Source organism: Sinocyclocheilus grahami, unplaced genomic scaffold (genome assembly GCF_001515645.1).
Source record: "Sinocyclocheilus grahami isolate Dianchi unplaced genomic scaffold, SAMN03320097.WGS_v1.1 scaffold435.1, whole genome shotgun sequence".
In the NCBI taxonomy this organism is placed as follows: Eukaryota; Metazoa; Chordata; class Actinopteri; order Cypriniformes; family Cyprinidae; genus Sinocyclocheilus; species Sinocyclocheilus grahami.
In genome coordinates this window covers 373,805-392,652 of record NW_015505614.1, presented here as the reverse complement: position 1 = coordinate 392,652, position 18,848 = coordinate 373,805, and the positions used below count along the sequence as shown (strand labels likewise).

Genomic DNA, 18,848 nt, shown 5'->3' with positions numbered 1-18,848 from the left:
GCAGAAGGATCTGATGATGATTTGTAGATGTTAAACGTTTGACAGGGTTTATCCATCCATGAGCTCAACTGTACAAAAACACGCAGCAACTCTTGAGCTGAACACACCTAACGTTACACTGACATCTGCTGACACACAAGTTCTTGTTTTATTTTGATATTTATTATTTCATTTAATTTTTTTTATTACATTACATTTTTTATTTGGTTAAACTATTCAATTAAATTATTAATCTTCTTTTTTATATATATATACTAGAGTTTAGATTGTTTTGTTAATGTGTCTACTGAATGTGTTGATGGGGCTGTCGTTGTACTTTTGTTTCTTTTTTCCAATTTTCCAATTGTGAGGCACTAAGGTCAGCTCTGTTGTTTTTAAATGTGTTATAACAAATAGTAAACGTGCTATAACAAATAAAATGGTATTATTTTATTTTCACCAAGCGAATTAAATATAAATAATTAAAGTTAAATAGTTATAATGAATCAAAATTATAAAGAATACACTAAATACAACTCAGTATAATCAATAAATCTTTTGTTCCTATGTTTCCTGTAAATGTGACAAGTTGGCTAAATAATATCATGGTGGCTCAATTTAATGTGTATCAGAATCATAGACTGTAAAAAAAGATGGACGACGCGTCTCCTGTTCCTTCCACTATAGAAAAGTGAAGCAAAGCATCTCATTACGGCCGCTGACATCTTGAGTAAATTACGTCATTTGGAGCCAGAGTCTGCGCAGTAGAGATTCATTTGGAGCCAGATAACAACTACCTTTAATGACCAAAACTATCTTTTGGAAAACTGTATTGGAAGTGTAATTATTTTTTTTATTTTGACTCAAGTCCCATTCGTTTACATGGAGAGGGCGGGGTTTATGACCTGTACTGCAGCCAGCCACCAGGGGGCGATCAAAGAGCCCGCAGCTTCACTTTTCGAGAGGTACTTGCACTTTTCAGGACGTGTGAGGCACACCCGATCAGAATAGGGTTTTATTGGTCAGAAAAGACTGATCTAGTGAACAGTCACTCCTACACTGAACAGCATTAAATATACAATGCAGGCCTTAATATGGGACATTAACATACATACATTAGAAATTGAGTATGTATAAGAGTAATGGGGCAAACATAGTTATTGTGAGAAAAGGATAAGCAGGAAAGTACATCAGTATATGGACATATGAGACAGTAAGCAGAGTTCTTATAGTTTGTGAGAAGTTTGTTACGATTGGAAGCTGTCCAGAGACACGGTATAAGCTGAATGTCAGTTATCATTAAAAGAAGTGGGTTTTGAAAGGATAAAACACGAAATAAATAAATACATAAATCACCCACACGTTGTTCAAAACCTGTATGACTTTCTTTTGTGGAACACATAAGAAAATATTTGAAAGAATATTGGTTAAAAAAAAGTTTGTGCTCATTGTATGGACATTTAAAAGGTAATACAAGAGATTTCAAAAACATTTTTAATGTATGTCTTCTGGGGTGAAGTCATTATGTACATTAACAATGATTTAAGACCAATATAACGGTTGGCAACTTTGTTTGCCTGGCTTAAGTTTTTTTTGTTGTTGTTGTTGACATGGGCTGAATCAATCACACACCCCTATTTGAGGTTTTAAGGATCCAGCAATTCATTTCTAGTCCTGTAAAGCCTGATATACAAAAGTATAGTCAAAAATTGTTTTAAAATGTATCAGTTTATTGAACCTTTACATGTTACAAAAAAAGGAAAGGTTTGTGTTTTATGTTGCGTATAATATTTGATACATATATAAGTGTTTTATGGCTAATATAATATAATATAATATATGGAGCTCATAATTAAGGAGGGGCCTTTATTCAGAGACCCAAAATTCAGAGGGCCCAAAATCAGAGGCTGATAATTTAGAGGCCTTAAAAATTCACATATGATACAGGCTTTATAGGGTTAATTTCATCATATTACTGCAATATCCCCAAATACTTAAGCTTAATGTTGTACTAAACACACTTTCTAACGGCAATTGTGCATATATGTTGTCTATCTGGTAGGGAAACCTATTAATTTTTTATTCATTTATAAAAGAAGAAAAACTGAGTGAAGGTATGCTATTACTGTTCTTCGTAGTACGGAGCCCCTTCAAAGACAAAAATATGAGATGGGAGGAAGAATGATATTTGAATGCTTTTGTGTTCGCTCTGAAAAACATTTGCGTTAAAAATCCTGTAGAATTGAATCAATCAGATGACAACTTCAAAAATCCTGTAGTGTCTCTGATTTTGTGTGCCATATGCAGCAGATGTTCAGCCAGCGGTCCGTGGGCACGATGTCTGAGGATGAGACGACCACTTCATACATAAACGACTGATGTGTCAAATGAGATTCAAAGTGTGTATAGAAATTGAAATCGAAAATCATCTCAAGAAAACTTCAGGCTGCTTTCCGCCTTCACTCAGATTTGAATTTATGCAAGACTGTCACAAAATGTGCCCAAGAGTGAATTATTCATTTTGTAAATTTTCATGCTGGATTGTCATGACAAAATGGGCTTAATAGTGAATTATTCATTTTATAAACTTCAATTTAATTATTGTGTACATTTTGATTGTTACTTTTAAAATTATGCTGCTGTTTTTGTTTGTGTGTGTGTGTGTGTGTGTGTGTGTGTGTGTTTGTGTGTGTGTGTGTGTCAGTGTGCATGTTTATGTGGTTTATGAGGACACACATTTGTATAATAACATGGGTATGACATAGGTATTACAACGAGAAAGTGATTTATTAGGACATTTTCAGTGTCACCGTAATTCAAAAGGCTTACAAATAATTCAGAATTAGTTTTTTAATGCAGAAAGTTTCCTGTGAGGGGTAGGTTTAGGGATAGGGTTGGTGTAGGGCAATAGAAAATACGGTTTGTACAGTATAAAAACCATCACGCATATGGAGAGTCCCCATAAACCATAAAAACAAACCTGTGTGTGTGTGTGTGTGTGTGTGTGTGTGTGTGTGTGTTTTACTGAAATGTTTTAGTTTTCATAGCCTATAGAAAAATGTATGATGCAGGTGTTCTCGACTTTGGAGTAAACATATATTTTGAATCTTGTGATTAAAGTGTATTTCATATAAAATGCCCAGAAGATTCAAACATTATTTTTAATATCACAAACAGGAAATAACTCGCATAATTCAATGAAACGAATAACTATAAATAAATTACAACTAAATTATATAAAAGCAAATTACCCCTTAAAAACCGTAAGGTGGCGTTACACTGTCAAGCACGTAAGCGCCGCCCATCACTTCCGGTTCTGTGGCTGCGGTTCTAAAACTGCTGGTGCTGCAGGTCTGCAGCTGGATAGCTGGATAGATCTGCCTGCTTCAGGTCTGCAGGCTCCCCCTTCTCGCGTGACGCGCCCCCTGTGGGAGAGGGGAGAACACGGCTCAGTCACGTGATATCTCAGAAGGCGGGGGCAGTGTATCAGAGGTGCCTGTGAACTTCTCTCGCATCGGAGTGGTGTAGTTTTTCGCTTAACCACGGTAGTGGTAAACGGTATGACAAGAGAAGAGGTGTCTGTTCATTTCTTGTTTTACTGCGTCTCAAGTGTAAGTACAGCAGAACATACTAATGTTGTACTTGTCTTATAGTGCATACCTCCATGTATGTAATGCATGTAAAGACGGAAACATTGCAACGTGTCGGTGATCTTTAGCCTAGTTAAGGTTTAAGGGATTATGCTGCCTTTTAAGCTTTTAGTATACATGTGCACCTGTTTATAACAGCTGAGCACCTGCAGACAGCACACAGCGTTTTTTTTTACTTATAGAGTCCTCCCACGTCTGCAGTATAACTATTGATTAATTATTTGCAAAAGCACGTTCTAACAGGAAATGGTCGTTCCAAACCTGTATAATTTTCTTTCTTCTTTCATTTTGCTTAGAGATGGAAGAGTCTTTCTCACTTGCTTTGTGCTCACACTGAATATCTGTGTTCAAATTTCAGCGTCCTTGTTTCTTGTGTTTTTCCAGATGTGTGTAACATTTCTGTCATTAAGGTTCTTTTTCACTGTGATGTTTCTGGCAGTAAGGAGCTAGATTATGTCCAAGCTTCATATGTATGATGGGTAAATATCAAATTTACAAAGCAAGATATCTTAAAGGGGTCATATGATGCGATTTCAATTGTTCCTTTCTCTTTGGAGTGTTACAAGCTCTTGGTTCATAAAGAAGATCTGTAAAGTTGCAAAGACTAAAGTATCAAATCCAAAGAGATATTCTTTATAAAAGTTAAACTACGCCTACCTAAAACGGCTCGTTCTAACACGCCCCCACATGTCTATGTCACGATGTGGGAAGATTTGCATAACGCCGCCCAAATGTTCACACAAAGAAAGAAGGCATAACTTTTATTCTCGTTGTAGTATTGTTGCCGCCGCCGCCATGTCGTGAAGGCGCTGTGTTTTGTTGTTAAAGCGAAACTACTTTGGTTGGCCTTCCAAAAGAGGACGATATCCGCTTCGTCATGCCTAGAGCTGATCCGTGCTGGTCGCTGAGGAAATACATCAACTTCGCGGCTTTCACCGTGGACGAAGCGGAGTCCAGCCCGGGGTCGTCACATGTGGTTGCCGCAAGCCCGTCGGACGCTCCTTCATTGAATCCGCCGGCTGCGCCGTTCTCAAGCCCGCCTGCCTCCGCTCACTCTAGGCCTCCGGCCTCCGCTCACTCAACGCAGTGTGGGACGCTGTTTCATTGTGAAAGCGAAACTACTTTGTTTGGCCTTCCAAAAGAGGACACGACTAGACATCAGTGGTTAAGTTGTATTTACAACACTGATCCAGAACAGTTTAACCCAAATATTCAGATGTGTCCAGCGCATTTTATGGAGGACCGTTTCCTGATCCTGGGAGAGTAGACTACAATGCCGGCTGTTCTGACTCACAGACTGTAAGCACGTTTTTTATATTTAAAGAATTTGCCACTGACGATTCAAACGCGAGTTTTTTGGGCAGTGTAGAGTAGCACTTGTTGTTTATCATTTCTCCGATCACAAATGCAGACATGGTTTTATGTTTACGCGGCACGATACAAAGCAACATGTAAAAAGACAGTATAAGTCATTATAATCCGTAATTGTGTCCCTACTGGATGCAACAAATGCCTAGTTTATAATGGGTTTTAATGTTTTTGTCTCGTCGCTCCGGCCGGACAGTACATCACGATATGGTAAGGGGCGTAACATTTCCGTCACACGCTTAAGGTATTCGGCCAATCACAAAGCACTGGATAGCTGGCTAATCAAAGCACACTTCGCTTTTCAGACCGATGAGCTTTGTAAAAATCGACATGTTTCAGAAAGGCGGGGCATAGAGGAGAAACAATAATGTACAGTATGTGGAAAATAAGGTGTTTTTTGAACCTTAAGCCGCACTAACATATTTCATTACACCAAATACACAAAATAATGTTCTTTTTAGCAACATCATATGACCCCTTTAAATTTAAATCCAGGTTTAAAGTATATGCTTCGGATTGAAAAAAAAAAACTTGCTTTCTTCTGTGGAACACAAAAGAAGATATTTTGAAGAATATTTCTGTCCACAAAATGAAAGATAGTTGGGTTCAAAACAGTACTGGACCCCATTCAATTTAATTGTATGGTTAAAAAAACACTGAGACATTTTTTAAAATGTCTTCTTTCACAGAAGAAAGAAAAGCATGCATGTTTGGAATGACATGGGAATTAGTAAATTAAGACATAATTTCATCCTACCATTCAAAAGTTTGGGGTAAGTAAAATAAATAATACTTTTATTTAGCGAGGACTCATTAAATTGCTAAAAAGTGACAGTAAAGAGGATATTTATAATGTTTTCTGTTTCAGATAGATGCTGTTCTTTTAATGTATCATGGTTTCCACAAAATAGCCTTTGTGAGCTTAAAGGGTTAGTTCACCCAAAAATGAAAATTAGCCCACAAATTACTCACCCTCAAGTCATCCTAGGTGTATATGACTTTCTTCTTTCAGACGAATCCAGTCGGAGTTATATTAAAAATGGTCTTTGATCTTTCAAGCTGTTTAATGCCACACAGCGGGTGTTGCATGCATCAGTCCAAAAGAAGTTAAATAAAAAGCGCCCATCCATAAAAAAAGTGTCTCACACGGCTCCAGGGGGTGAACAAAGGCCTCTTGTAGCAAATCGATGTTTTTTTGTAAGAAAAATATCCATATTCAAAACGTAATAATCACTTTAATGTAGCTTGCGCCAACTGTCCTACACAGAAGCAGCTCCGGGTGGATGACGTATGAGGTCAGCTTTGCGCCGCTCAAAAGTGACGAATGCAGAAGCGCAGGGGAGAGATCAAAACAAAACAACGGTCACTTATTAGAAGAAGTACAAAACGAGGATTTGTAAAGAAGAATGTCGGAGGATTTCAACGTTGGTTTTCACGAGACTCACCAGCGCATGCGCAACGCTGACCTCATACGTCATCTGCCCGGAGCTGCTTCTGTGTAGGACTGTTGGCGCAAGCTACATTAAAGTGATTATTAAGTTTTGAATATGGATATTTTTCTTGCAAAAACGCATCGATTCGCTACAGGAGGCCTTTGTTCACCGCCCTCGGAGCCGTGTGAGACACTTTTTTTTATGGATGGGCGCTTTTTATTTAACTTCTTTTGGACTGATGCATGCAAAACCCGCTGAGTGACATTAAACAGCTTGAAAGATCAAAGACCGTTTTTTAAATAACTCTGACTGGATTCGTCTGAAAGAAGAAAGTCGTATACACCTAGGATGACTTGAGGGTGAGTAATTTGTGGGCTAATTTTCATTTTTGGGTGAACTAACCCTTCAAGAGTTTTCTTCTATTTTTTTATTTTATTTTGTATGCTCGTTGCATTCTGTTTCCCAGCATGGCTGAAACTAAAGGGAAGTTTGATTTTGCGATTGATCGGGGAGGAACCTTCACAGATGTGTTCGCCCGTTTGCCCGATGGTAGAGAGAGAGTCCTAAAACTGCTGTCATATGACCCCCAGAACTACAGAGACGCCCCTACTGAGGGTATCCGCCGAGTGCTGGAGCAGGTGAGGAGGAAGACATAAATATATTTGGACTTAGAGTTTGTGGTTATGGATTTGATCTGGAAATGATAGAAGGAAAGAATGTAGTGAACAGAATTCTGCCCAAGTATTGCATGAAAGTCTGTTTGTTTGTTGGGTTTTATGAATTAAACAGGAGACGGGGCAGAGCTTTCCACGAGATCAGGCCTTGGACACTTCTCAGATTGGCTGGATACGGATGGGCACCACAGTGGCAACTAATGCCTTACTGGAACGACAGGGCGAGAGAACAGCACTCCTGGTGACACGTGGATTTCGGGACTTGTTACATATTGGCACGCAAGCACGACCTAACCTGTTTGATCTGGTGAGTAGTGCTAGTGATGCAGCTTCATCCCAGTAACTTGAATGTTTTGAATTTGTTCACTAAAAAGATTCATTCCGAACCATTTCAAAATGGCATACTGTTCTAACTATTTCTGTCAGATATGGCAGAAATAATAAGAGTTCCTATGCTACTTTGTATCCAGCCATTAGGTTATTCAGTAAAACAGCATATTTTTGAAATAATCTTCACAGAGACCGCTCAACTGCTACTGACTTGTGCAGGCAGGAAAAGCATCCAAGGGCTTCAAAAGTAAGAAGCTTCAATTGACGGAAGTAAATAAAAACAGTTAACTTCAAAGATTATTTTTTACATAAACAGACAAAAATTATTTAACGAATGAAACACTGCTTCTGGTGAGAATTAGTAATTTAGCAGCATACTTATAGTGACAGTCCACAACGTTACACAATTATGCGAGAACAGACTTGGTCATTAGAGTTTACCGATAAGCTGTCCTTCAAACTGTTGCTCTTCCAGAAAACTGACTGTAGAAGAACACACTTAGAAAACATGAATAACTGCTATAACGTTAATTACCTATTTCTAAGGTCACAAAATGAATGTAATCCAAGTATGCTTTGTTAGCTTTGGAAGACCATAAAATGAGAGTCCGGTTCTGACTGTCCAGTGGGGAAGTTGTCCCATGGGCTATATCTTAAAAAGTTTTGAGTCACAAATGCTTGTTTTCTCTAGTAGAGGTTCTGTGTGTTGGTTTCAAATACCTGGTTTAACATTGGAATCATGTTTGTGAATTCTGCAGTGCAAAATTGTAAAATTCTTGTCTCCGTTTTTGTGAAAGCTCTTGGTTAAAAAGTGAACACAATGAAACCACACATAGCAATGGAAGTTAGATTTTAACAGAAAGGTTGAACTGTGTTTTTAGGACAAAGGTATTTTTCATCAAAGACTGGTCCGGGCAAGTTGTCTCAATTTCTTTTGGCCAAAACAATGGCTTGATATTTATGTTACCTTGTTCTTTTTGCCGTTTTCTGAATTGTTTTACTCTGAAATGTTGAATAATGAATTCTCTGATAGTGTGGTGTTGTGCCAAACTATTGGGGAACATACAAATCCACATGAAATAAAATGTAGATTTATGTTGAAAATGTCAACAAAAAAAAAACATTTTTTTTGGAGTTGGCAGTTTTATCAATGGTTTAATTATGTTTGACTCAATATGATAATTATGTAGTAAGAATGGGGTTGTTTGTGCATGTGATTTTGGACCTCCTGAGGACAATATTTTTTATAATATTTACTGTTGGTTATTTTAACAAATTGCAGTTCAATCCGCTTTTGGCATTGTAAAGTCAATTATTGAATATCACAAACAAACTGTATTAACTAACTAGCCATCCCAAACTAACCTGAAAGAACCCTGTCTTTGTTGCTTTGATGAAAGACCAAGATAATCAAGTGTCTTGTTGTTGTTAGTATTAACGTGTTTGTTGTTTTAGGAGGTGTGTATGCCGGAGGTTCTGTATGAGGAGGTGATTGAAGTGGAGGAGAGGGTTATTCTCAGACAAGATTCCTGTCAGCTACCCAGAAATGAGCCTAAACGAATAGTAACAGGTAATTATGATTTTGATATTTTGTAATAAAGGACATCTGTTCTGCCAAAATAAATCTATCACAAATAAATGTATTTTTATTTTTAGAAGTCAAAACATTCTCCTCAGTGCAAAAGAGCAGTCATTGAAACTGAGCTGCAGAAAATACTTATCGATACTTATAGTTATCAAAAAAATGTATGCATTAACATACATTAATGTGATGCCCAGTCAGAAACTTGCCCCATTGCCAAGGTTATTACAGAGGCTACTTACTTCTAGACATCCCAATGTCAACAGAAATGGTCTGTTTAATTCTTATGGTCAGACAGGGAGAGAATGTAAGATTGCCATTAAAACATTGACTAACATTTTATGTTTTTGTCATGTGAAAGTTTTATTGGTTGATATAATCTCAGAAAAGTATCAGTAATGTCACTTGCATGGAATCTCCGTCTCTCTCAGGCAGTACAGGAGAAAGTCTGGAGGTGTGGCAAGAGTTGGATCTTCAGTGTGTGGAGCAGGATTTGAGACGTGTGCAATCCAAAGGCATCAGCAGTCTAGCAGTGCTGCTACTCCATTCTTACACGTGTGTATAGATCATTATACTGTATACATATTATGTATTTATTACGTGGTTCTCTGGAATATTTCTGTTTGGTCAATCATGGCCTTCAGCGGTCTGATATTCAAATGGAACCTTCAAGGGGGTGAAAAGCTAGTAATTAAATTGAATGTAATGTAATATTAAAATAAATAAATGGCTGAACAAACAAAGGCTGCACTATTAAAAAATATGAAATAACAATATACGATATGTTGTCATATTGTGATTAATGATTATAAATTTAAAGGCTGTGTTAGAAGTATGTAGTCTGTTGCACTGCATGTTCCAGAGCGAAGAATGTCACTGTTCATTTACAGCCATGCAACTTATACTGTGTTTTCGGAGCACAGTAAATGCTTCTCACAAGCTCCCATCTCTGCAAGTGCTGTGAGTTTAACATGTATCAGAGAATGCAGTGTGCACTAGGTTCACTTTATTGACACTAAATTTGTATAACATTATTGTGGACAAAAGTTATTTTGATAATATTCTGCCACAATTTTAACATTTGAAAGTGAAGAATTTAAGACGTAAATATTAGTATTGTACTTGTAAGTTTTAGTTGTTTCTTGTAAAGAGTGAACCCAAGTATGAACACCCCAAGTAACTTTCATTAGCAGTAGAGTGAGAGTCTTTGTTCTTTCTGTCTGAATGTCTCCGCAACAGTGATATGAGACACATTCATATGAAATGTCATATCACAGTACAAATGTTGTATAAATAACAAATAATATATAACAACGTAACAAAATAACCACAATTTATATTTTGGCCAAATCATGCAGGCCTATATATATAATTCTGTCAGGACCACTATCGGCAAAATGATAGATACTTCGCATAAAGTTTGGTTTGGCGGTATGGTTCTGTTCTGGGCAAAAACCTCCCTGCCCATCCATGCAGCCTGTCATGAATGAGCAGGGAGAGCAGCAATAATAACCCCCCCAGGGTTAACAGAACAGAACAAGGCAGATATCATTAATGTACTTAATGATATTTAAGTGTAACACTTTATTCAAGATAAAGGAGTCTGATTAGCAAGGAATATCAGAAAGCTAAGTCCTGACTGTGGCGAAAGGTGGAGTTGGGATGGAGGAGGGTAATTTGCTCCGGAGCAAGCTGAAAAGCTGCTGAATAATACTGAATAGAGCTTATATAGGAATGCCGCGATAGGTGTCGTATTCCTATAGGTAGATGTGATCAGCTGAGAATCAGCTGATGCAAGCTTGACTCATGTGACCTGCCAGAACTAACGCTAAAGCTTAATTTCACTACAACATTTCAGAAAGTTAAAAGATTTCTTTTGTAGCGTCATATTGGTGGTATGAATGTGTTTTCTTGTCCAGCATTTTGAGTACTTGTGTAAAGAGACTGTGCAAAGGTTCATTAATAGTACAGCTTGTCACACAGTAGAAAAATGTGACAGTATCATCAAGTTCATACATAACTTTGCTGTTTCATTGCTTGTTTAAATTACTTAAGATTACTTACAATTATGTTTAGCTAGTATCGCTACAATTGTATTTATTTATTTTTAATTCTTGTCAATTTAATGTCAATAATCACATCTAAATATTACCACTTCCACTGTCTCTCACCTTACTATAATCATATGTGTTGTAATTAATTGTATTTTGAAATTATAAATTCTATTTAAAAATTAAATGGAAATTATAAATTAATTGTAATTGAAAAATACATGCAAACAGGAGGCCTGCTGGTCTGCTAGTCTAAGTAGTACGCTGGCTCATCTGCAAAACAAGGCTTACAACCAAGGTGAAAGTAATTAACAGTAAAACATAGATATAAACAAACACTGCAAGGTGCAAGAACTCGCAGTGCAGTGTCATGAGAGGATACCTGGGTAATTGCATTGAGTATCATCTGTGTAAGAACGATATAAGTTACCATGAGCTCTGATGACTTAGTATAGAGAGGGAATAAAAGTGGTCTATGTACTGAGCCCTGTGGAACACCAGTTGGTAGTTGGTGTGGAGATAAAATTTCATAATGCCCCTGAGCCCTGTGGAACACCAGTTGGTAGTTGGTGTGGAGATAAAATTTCATAATGCCCAATGTGACATTATATCAAACACTAAATTACTTAAAGCATACTGAGACATCTGATAATGTTGAATTAAATCGTATTTCTCATTCCTGATGGTGTGTGTTTCAGATGGCCAGCTCATGAGAAGGCTGTGGGCTCTTTGGCCAAGCGTCTTGGTTTCAATCAAGTGTCTCTTTCCAGTGAGGTGATGCCCATGGTGCGAGCAGTGCCTCGTGGGTACACTGTTTGTGCTGATGCTTACCTCACACCAAAAATACACCTTTACCTCACTGAATTCTCTGCGGGCTTTAAAGGAGGCTTGAAGGTATGTCTGTGAGGTTTATTTTATCAAGCTTTTATATGTACCCCTTAATTTTAATATCCTATTTCTCCCTCCCTCAGGATGTGGATGTGTTATTCATGCAGTCAGATGGTGGGCTGACACCAATGGAGCAGTTCTATGGCTCTCGGGCAGTGCTTTCTGGTCCTGCTGGAGGAGTCGTGGGCTATGCTGTCACATGCTATGGGTTTATGGAAAAGAAGCCCGTCATTGGTTTTGACATGGGAGGTGAGAGATGAGTAAATATATCTCCTGAAGGTTTAAAAGAATAGTTCATCAGAAAATGAAACTCCCATCCTTATTTACTCAACCTCATGTTGTTTAAAACTTTGCCTTCTGCAGCCTTGTGTGAGTAAATGACTGAAGCTGAAGTTGTTATTCACTAAAAATCTTGCCTCTGGCACTTGTCTTTAAAGTTTGTATATGTTCATGCTGAGTGTGCTGTAAAGAAGGTGTTGAACTGAGGTCAGAAAGAGACTGTTGATGGATTTGTTTGTACAGGCACATCTACAGATGTGAGCCGATATGCTGGACAGTATGAACACGTGTTTGAAGCAACTATCTCTGGCATCACCCTGCAGGCTCCACAGCTTGACATCAGCACTGTAGCAGCAGGTGGAGGCTCTCGACTGTTCTTTCGGTAACAAACATACTATATGAATATAGTTAACAGTGTAATTATTCATTTGTTTGATGAACCATTTTGAACTATTATAACACATTGTATAGCATGCTTTTATATTTAGTTAGGTTGGTTCAGTTTCTTATTGTCATTGGTCATAAGAGAGTTAAATAAGAACCAGTGGCATTTGACTTGTGGGTGTTCATGATGAAGCAATAACTAATAATCAATCATTTCATTGGTTAGGTTAATGTATTACTGATTGTCAGCACAAATTAATTCATGCAAATGTTGCCTGTGCAGTCATCCAAATATATCATGTGTGCTGTGGGTCAGGTCATATCCACAACACAAAAACACATTATTTGCCGTGCTTGTAGGAGTGAAACAGCCTTAATGTAATAACTGTTGGAGTGTTTCTCTATAAATAAATATTATGTTTGTTTACTACAAATATCTCTGACATGGTCCTATTATGACTTTGGTCATCATGGTTTTATTTTAATGTTTGGTATTGGGATCCTGACACTCATGCTTCACGTTGTGTTTTTTTGTTAAAGCACATGGCTTCTTTTGTATTCCATCACCATTTGCTCTGTGTGTGTCCTGCATCTTGTCCCCACCCTCCTCGTTTGTTACCCTCCTCACTTCTTTATATTTCAATGTGCAAATTACAATAGGGAGTGACGATTAGTGGTTGACTGCAGCAGATTTTTTTGATGGTTGATATTGATATCTTAGAGCAGGGTGGCTATCTTATTTTTTAGTCAATAAGATAAAATACATAACTGATGTATTGAAGTTCATATTTATTTTGCATATTATTTATTAAAATGATAAGAACAAATAAAAAATGAATCAACTATTGAGCATCAAGCATTGATACACCTCTCAATTAATTTAAAACAGAGCTGAATATTTTTTTTATTTCATGACAACCTCATTTATTTCCTCTAAAATTAAATTGTTTCATTAGAATATTTTTTATGCAATTAAAGAATGTGACAATGTTTACATGTGCCAAATACAGAATCCCATGTACCAAACATATAACATATAAGTACAAAACATAGGCTAAGTAAAGAAAGTGACAATATTTACATGTGCCAAATATAGAATCACTTGGACAAACAAACATATACAGGTACATCTAAAAAAATTAGAAAATCATGAAAAAGGCCAATTTTTTTTTTCTTTGACTTCGTTTACACTAATTTAAACATGCAATGTCTGACTTGCAGCAGACATCACATGTTTGGTAAGAATATTGACCTGAAGACATCTACGTGTCAATGTTCAGTTATAATCATAGCGCCACCTGTTGGCAACAGGATATTTCATGCTTTACACTAACTCAAACATACCATTTTCAATCTGCACCAAACTTCACATGTTTGATAAAAGTCCTGGCCTGAAGACATCTACATGCAAACCTTCAGTTATAAGTCATAGCGCCACCATCTGGCAGCAGGAGGTTTGGCACATATAGATGACTTTGACATATTCCTCCTATATTTACCACTTTAAATGCATATTGCCCACCGTTTGCCTAAAGCCACCGGGTGGCGGTGAGCCCGGGTGTGAGGGCCATTTCATCGCTGCTTGCAGCTTTAATTAAAATATTATTATTATTATAAGACAATTAAAAATATATTATTATTATAAGCAAGACACTTGCAGTTACCATTAAGAGTATTTTCAGTATGTTGGATCTTTTTATTGAAAGTAGCCTACATTTACCTGTTGAGACATGCCTTCACTTTTATGTACACTTTTATAGATAAGTGTTGTGATTTGATTTTTGAGTTTTGATTTGGGGGAGGTGTGACATGCTAAAGGGGTGTTTGCAAAGGTTGTTTGAAAATATGCTTTATTTTTGTAATTCTGCCAGGTGGCACTAGTAGCACAAAACCTGCATACTTCACCTTTAAAAGAGTACATATACTAGACAAATCATTTAACATAGTAGGCTTATAGTGTATTAGTCATAGTTCTCACATAGCATAAAACCGTGGAACTATATTAACACTGTGTAAGTTACAATAGGTAAATATTTTTTCTATTGTCTGCATTTCAGGTCGGGGATGTTTGTTGTAGGGCCAGAGTCAGCTGGTGCTCATCCTGGACCTGCCTGCTATAGGAAGGGTAAGAGCAGCTATTAGGTTATCAGATGTACTGTCTTTCCATCTTCTTCTTGCTTGTACATTTAGCCTTTCTACATTGCATAATACTTGCTCTTATCCATCTATTCTTCTCATGTCTGTGTTAAAGGGGTCATCGGATGCCAATTTTGATATGATTCTTTAGGGTCTTAATGAAAAGTCTATAATATACTTTGGTTAAAATTTCTCAATGGTAGTGTAAAAAACACCCTTTTTACCCTGTCAAAATCAGCTCTGATTTCAGCAAGCTGTTTTAGTTCATGTCGCTTTAAATGCTAATGAGCTCTACTCACCCCGCCCTTCTCTTCCGTGGGGTGATGAGCAGACTGTAAACTTCAGCCGAGAAACTTGCTTTAGCAGAATTTTTAGCAGAAGACCCGGGCAGAACAGTGCATGAACCCTTTAAAGTCTGAGAAGATTCACGCCTCTCAGGATGGGCTTGTCCAATGAGAAAGGCTGAATTTCCAAGCGGGAGGTTGGAAATACTAGGGAGTTTTATGACCCTTTGTCTGAGAGCATGGTAATTTGCATATGGAACTTGATTGGGTGTTGATGCAAAAACGACTAAAGATTCTTAGAACACTAAAATATTGTCTATGTACCAACAGATAATATACACTCTCGTTTAGATCATCAGAAGACAAATTCAAAGAGACCAAACGTGGTATCGGTGGGGTTATATTAATTAGTGATCTATCATAACACGCACACAAAACAGTATACAATTCAAAAGACAATATACAAGAACAGTAATGGGGTATACACAATGTCCTGAAGAGATGTGTGTTCATTCACAGAAAGATTTTTCTATGAATTAATTAGAGAAGAGTCAATTTGTATGGGCATTGTGTGTCTTTCCTAAAGGTAAATTAATTGAGAGTTGCTCTGCCCGCATTCCTTTTAGCAATAAAACTAGTGTTATCAGCATTGGTTGCCATGGAACCAGAGGCCTGTTCTGCCTTTTTAAGGCGTTAGCCGCATTTCGAGGGAAGGGTCCATTGAGCCCTCATAGTTGTCTTGTTGATTGAGGGGTGTTACGGAGTATTTTGTTAAATATTACAAAAAAAAAATTGTGTGTCTGATTGGTCCAGATGCTACAACAGTAACATGATCAGCAGTTTAAGACATTAACTTGTAAGCACAAAACACAAGATACTTTTCTTTTCAATATAAATAAGACTTTATTCAAATAAATCTAAGACTATATAAACTAATCTCGCACATAAACACACGCACTCACACATTCACACAAGTTGCAGGAAGAGAGAAAGTGAGGAAAGAATGAGTTTAAGAGAATAAAAATTTGAAATCCCAAGTTTATAGCAATATGTGCAATTGCTTAGTCCTGAACAACCATCAATCATTTAATTAACCCTCACATTGAGTTCCTCAATGAGGTTAAAATATATATCAAATACACCAGGGGTGTATTCCAGAAAGCACTTTTAACTTACCGTCAGCTAAACCCTGAACTTTCGGTTGATTAACCCCAAACCTTGCTTACTCGAGGTATGTGGTTCCAAAAACGCGTCCGGGAGTAAGTTCATTCAACTCCGAGTATGTTCCTGGTTAAGACTCAAGGCATTCTCAACAGAGCAATGAATCGACGAGTTGCTATGGAAACGGATGCTAAGAAAAAGCACGCCATGCTGTTTCTTATCTTATTATATATTGTCATATCAGATATGTATTTTGATTTAGAATTTTGACATTATAGAAAGTGCCAATCCATGTGTGAGATGATCATATAAAATTTAATAAATAAATATATATACAGGTACATCTCAATAAATTTGAATGTCATGGAAAAGTTAATTTATTTCAGTAATTCAACTCAAATTGTGAAACTCGTGTATTAAATAAATTCAATGCACACAGACTGAAGTAGTTTAAGTCTTTGGTTCTTTTAATAACCTGCTCCGGAGCAGGTTATCTTCAGAGAGCAAGTTACTATGCTTACTTACATACCCTGAATGTAACCTTCGATTTTGGAACCGAAAGCTGAGGTTATCCGCTCGCTTATCCTATCCAAGGTTGCTGATTGGCTAGAAGTTCAGTGGTCGTTCAAAGTGACGTCTTGGGCGTTGACCTACAAATGGTGCAGAGTCAGTGGCTGTTTGAAGTTTTGAGGCAGGTGCAGTCGGAGTTGGACTTTGCGGCAAAACCTAACTCAGAACACGAAACTCTCAACGGAAAAGAAAATTAACTGAAGTAAAAGAAAGAGAATAAGAGTGTGACGAGACTAGATGGATTTTCTCCTCATAATGTACGAAGCAGCTGGCATGTAAGCCAGAGCACGCTCAAAGAGCACTAAAAAGCAGCGGTAGCAGAAGCATGGCTAAGAGCAAAAAGCAAAATTTGATGGTGTTCTGAGTTTTTAAACTCGGCTGTTGGACACATCCCAAATGGTGTCTTGACCAATTTAGACATTGTCTTAGCTCGGGGTGTTACTATGTTTCTCCTCCTAATACATAAATCAACATGTTATCTTATCAGTCACATGGTCCGAATTTTTCCGCTCTTGCAGAGTATAATTTGGACATGATTTCTATAACAAAAATATAATACATTTTACAAAGTATTGATTGATAGAAACATTTAAAGGGGTCCTATTATGCTTTTTCACTTTTTCAACTTGTCTGTAATGTTGCTGTTTGACCATAAAATAGATCTGCAAAGTTACAAAGCTCAAAGTCCAATTCAATTTTATTTAACAGAAATTTCTAAAAAAATACAACGAATGACTCGTTTGGACTACAACGCATTTTTTCCGGGGTTTGTGATATCACAAATATCGACGAATGGGACGAGACCTGGTTGAGCTACACTAGAGAAGGCAACGAGTGTTATCACTATGTCAGAGACATGCTAGCTTTCCCAAGGCAGACGAACTTAGAGTGGTTACAATCATCCGGGTTTAAATCGCGCTCAAATTGATTTGATTTTGACGCAATATTTACACTGAAGCTCGCTATGGTAAGGGGCATGACATTTCCCGCCCAGGCGCCGAGTGGTACCAATCACAACACACACTGGCCCAGCTAACCAATCACAGCACATTTCATATTTCAGAAGGCGGGCCTTCATTTGATACAGGAACTATTCAAGCCGTTCATGCCAGACTGGGGAGAGAGGTGTTGTAATAATGTAAAATATGTGAAAAAGAATGTGTTTTTCGAACAACCTAGTATGAGAGCCTGTTCTAGTACACCCCCAAAACAAAATCAAGACTTTGTAAAAAGAGCATAATAGGACCCCTTTAAAGCATGAAAATTCAAACACGCACATAGTAAACATGAATATAAACCTATAAACTATTCAATAGTTATTCAAAATGACATACACAATGAGTGATTAGAACATGATAGTCAAATGTGTGGGTTACATACATGATATGGAGTTTAAGCAATGGACTGATATTTGTTATAGGTCCTTTTGAGATCATTTTGTTGCATGTTCATCTGTAAAAGATCTCTGTCGTTCTGTAAACGTGAGAATGTGCTTTGTGAGGAGCAAAAGGTCTAGAAGGAGCCTGGTCTTTGTCCTGGGTGGGGGAAACCAATCCGAGGAAGTCTTTAGCTTGTGAGTTCTATCACGGATTTACATGTGATGGTCATACTGTGCATCTCTTTGGCCATTATGCATTGTAAGTATGTTTTGTTATTAGTTTAAGTATTTGCTATTGACCATTCAAATGCGGAGTTTTGCGCAGTGCAGAGTAACTTGTCGTGTGTGTGTGTGTGTGTGTGTGTGTGTGTGTGTGTGTGTGAGGGGAACAGGGTCACATCACAAGAGAGTGAACTGCCTGTCAGAAATCATAGCACGTCAGCTGTCTTAACCGCGGCTTGTGTACTGCATCATCACTGTGTCTGTCACGCGACTCTGTTGCCCTTTCGGGCTTGAACTGATGGTAAAACTAACGACATTATTAACTGTCTTGATATTTACTTTGAAAGCTGAAGCTCGCGATTATGGTAAGGTAAACATTTCCAAAGTGTGCTTGTGGTGTTTGGCCAATCACAATGCACGGGGTCAGCTGGCCAATCAGAGCAGACTGCGCTTGTCAAAGGAGGGGGCTTTGTTGAAAA

At 37.6% G+C, this 18,848-nt stretch overlaps 1 protein-coding gene across 2 annotated transcripts in view; it reads left to right on the top strand.

Moving 5' to 3' along the window:
- Nucleotides 1–3,512: 3,512 nt before the first annotated feature.
- oplah (5-oxoprolinase, ATP-hydrolysing) overlaps nucleotides 3,513–18,848 on the top strand; it is a 36,986-nt gene continuing 21,650 nt past the window's right edge. The window contains exons 1-9 of one of the 2 annotated variants that reach the window (XM_016233590.1): nucleotides 3,513–3,590; nucleotides 6,897–7,068; nucleotides 7,220–7,411; nucleotides 8,890–9,004; nucleotides 9,448–9,571; nucleotides 11,766–11,961; nucleotides 12,039–12,204; nucleotides 12,478–12,616; nucleotides 14,676–14,743. In XM_016233590.1, coding sequence (XP_016089076.1) covers nucleotides 6,898–7,068; nucleotides 7,220–7,411; nucleotides 8,890–9,004; nucleotides 9,448–9,571; nucleotides 11,766–11,961; nucleotides 12,039–12,204; nucleotides 12,478–12,616; nucleotides 14,676–14,743 — 1,171 coding nt within the window. In that variant the 5' untranslated portion in view covers nucleotides 3,513–3,590; nucleotide 6,897. Of the gene's footprint in view, nucleotides 3,591–5,752; nucleotides 5,771–6,896; nucleotides 7,069–7,219; nucleotides 7,412–8,889; nucleotides 9,005–9,447; nucleotides 9,572–11,765; nucleotides 11,962–12,038; nucleotides 12,205–12,477; nucleotides 12,617–14,675; nucleotides 14,744–18,848 lie in introns of those variants that run through there. The other variant, XM_016233589.1, reaches the window with a different exon arrangement.